General features: G+C 38.4%; 2 protein-coding genes across 2 annotated transcripts; one reads left to right on the top strand and one right to left on the bottom strand.

The window, feature by feature from the left end:
• Positions 1 to 451: 451 nt before the first annotated feature.
• Positions 452 to 937, bottom strand: LOC145126794 (uncharacterized). Its single transcript, XM_079062094.1, has one exon. The coding sequence runs from the start codon at positions 935 to 937 to the stop codon at positions 452 to 454; it is 486 nt and encodes a 161-aa protein (XP_078918220.1).
• A 164-nt stretch (positions 938 to 1,101) lies between these two features.
• On the top strand, positions 1,102 to 2,576 carry LOC145126795 (uncharacterized). Its single transcript, XM_079062095.1, has 4 exons — positions 1,102 to 1,158; positions 1,353 to 1,763; positions 1,867 to 2,388; positions 2,502 to 2,576. The coding sequence occupies exons 1-4, from the start codon at positions 1,102 to 1,104 to the stop codon at positions 2,574 to 2,576; spliced, it is 1,065 nt and encodes a 354-aa protein (XP_078918221.1).

Raw genomic sequence — 2,576 nt, forward strand, 5'->3', positions numbered from 1 at the left:
GCAGAAGTGCCGGCTCATGATCATTCTGTCCTTGAGGTAGGTTAGCTTCATGATTCCTCTCACGACGTGGGTTCTTACACTCAGCAGCGTAATGACCAAACTCTTGACAATTATAACATTGAACTTTTGATTTGTCACGAGGTTGATACGATTCATTCTTTCCTTTGTTTTGTTGATTACCACCACCTCGTCCTTTGTTGGAGTTGTTGTAACCACTTTTTCCTTGTCCTCGTCCTTTTCCACCTCGATTATTGTTATAATTGTTTTTGCGTTGTTTTGAACGATCTTCATTATTTTTCTTCTTTGCTCGTTCCGTCCACTCTTCATGCGTTAACAATAGCTTCTTCTCCTCGGGTTCTTTATGAACCCCAATACGAATCTCATGAGCTTTTAATCTTCCGACCACCTCTTCAAATGTCATCTCGTCTAGATCTCCAAATTGTTCAATTTTTTATGCAAGTTGAACAAATTTGGAAGGCACGGCTCGTAACAACTTTTTTACTATGTAGGATTCTTGAACGGTTTCACCAAGAGCACGAATATTGCTCACAATACCTCCAAGTTTTGTAGAAAAATCGTTCACGGTCTCTGATTCACTCATGTTCATCATCTCAAATTCAGCTTTGAGAGTTTGAACTTTGGCTGTTTTGACTCGATCTGCTCCCAAGTACATCGTCTTGAGTGTTTCCCAAGCTTCCTTTGCCGTTTGCTTCTCCGCAATCGTCAATAGAACCTCCTCCGGACTTGCTTGGTAGATGGCAGCCATCGCCATCTTGTCTCTCTTTGCACCCACCGGATTTTGTGGGTTCTTCGGCTCTATGGCTTCCCACACCTCTTGAGCTTGCATATAAATCTTCATCTTTATCGACCATGCTGCGTAATTCGTCTTAGACAGCATTGGGTATTGAAGAGTAACCGATCCTTCTTTGTTCGACATCGCACCAGATTCGCTCTGATACCAAATGTTGGTTTAAACTTCTTAAACAATGATAATTTGCTTGCTTTAATCTGCTATTATGAATTAAAACAAAGCAGGAAGAAAGCAAAACAAACAAAGAAGGACAATAGACAGCAAGGGAAAAAAACGTGCTGGGAAAAAATATGGAGCAAGGAGAAAACTTTTTTAATGCTTGGTCAACAAGTCTAGGAAAAGTAGAGGTCACGTTTTTTTGTTTCCTATATATAGGTGTAATTATTTACTTTTTTCTTTGATGAAGAACTTGAGCCTTAAGCATTAAAAAAGTTTTCTCCTTGCTCCATATTTTTTCCCAGCACGTTTTTTCCCTTGCTGTCTATTGTCCTTCTTTGTTTGTTTTGCTTTCTTCCTGCTTTGTTTTGATTCATAATAGCAGATTAAAGCAAGCAAATTATCATTGTTTAAGAAGTTTAAACCAACAGTATGTGACTTGATAAAGCAAACAAATCACTCCAGCTCTTACCATCACTATTATACGAATCCGATTCTTGAAGCCACGAGACAAAATGCATACGAGGTTGTAGAAGAAATTGTGAATTTGTTCCCAAATGCAATTTGGAGTACTAACGAAGATGGGCACAACTTTATTCTGTATGCTGCAATAAATCGTTCGGAAAAAGTTTACAACCTACTTTATCAGATGAGTGAACATAAGAATATATATCGGACACTCGACTCTTCGGGGAATAACCTGTTGCATCTAGCTGCAAGATTGGAACCATCCAACAAATTAAATCTTATATCGGGTGCAGCTTTACAGATACAACGAGAACTACAATGGTTTAAGGTATGAACCTCGATGATTCAAAATTGACATAGCTGATATTAAAAGACGTGCCATAAGTATTCATCAACCATGTGTAACATACTAACATATTGTAATCTTGTAGGAAGTGGAAAGATTCATTTGTCCTCTAAGCATCATGCAAAAGAACTCTTTCAATGAAACACCACAAACGGTATTTACTAGAGAACACAAGGAGTTGGTGATTGAAGGAGAAAAATGGATGAAGTCCACTGCAGAGTCCTACACGATCACAGCTGCATTAATCATTACCATTGTGTTTGCAGCAGCAATTATAGTGCCAGGAGGAAGCAATCAGGACACTGGGATACCAGTTTTTACCAATAGCACCGCCTTCACAGTATTTGCAATATCAGATGCCATATCATTGTTCGCAGCTGTTACTTCATTGTTAATGTTTTTGTCGATTCTCACTGCATGTTTCGCTGAACAAGACTTTCTCTTAAAGTTGCCTACAAAGTTAATAATTGGTTTGGCTACATTGTTCATCTCAACCACAGCCATGATAATAGCTTTTGCTGCAACATTGTACCTCGTGTTTGGCAATAGGAACTCAAGATTTCTTATTCCTATAGCTGTCTTGACATGCCTACCAATTACTTCTTTTGTAACCCTGCAGCTCCCTCTCGTCCTAGACTTGATGAGTGCCACATATGGTCGTAGTATTTTTGGTAAGCAAAGTGATGGTTCTTTTTATTAACTCTTTTTGCCCGATTGTAGAATGATGGAAAAATAGAGGAGGAAAGTGGTACAAAAAAATGTAGTCATTTGACTTGTAATATAACAGTTTTTTGA

The sequence above is a fragment of the Lactuca virosa genome, chromosome 7 (genome assembly GCF_052849685.1).
Source record: "Lactuca virosa cultivar CGN04683 chromosome 7, Lactuca_virosa_CGN04683_v6, whole genome shotgun sequence".
Lineage (NCBI taxonomy): Eukaryota > Viridiplantae > Streptophyta > Magnoliopsida > Asterales > Asteraceae > Lactuca > Lactuca virosa.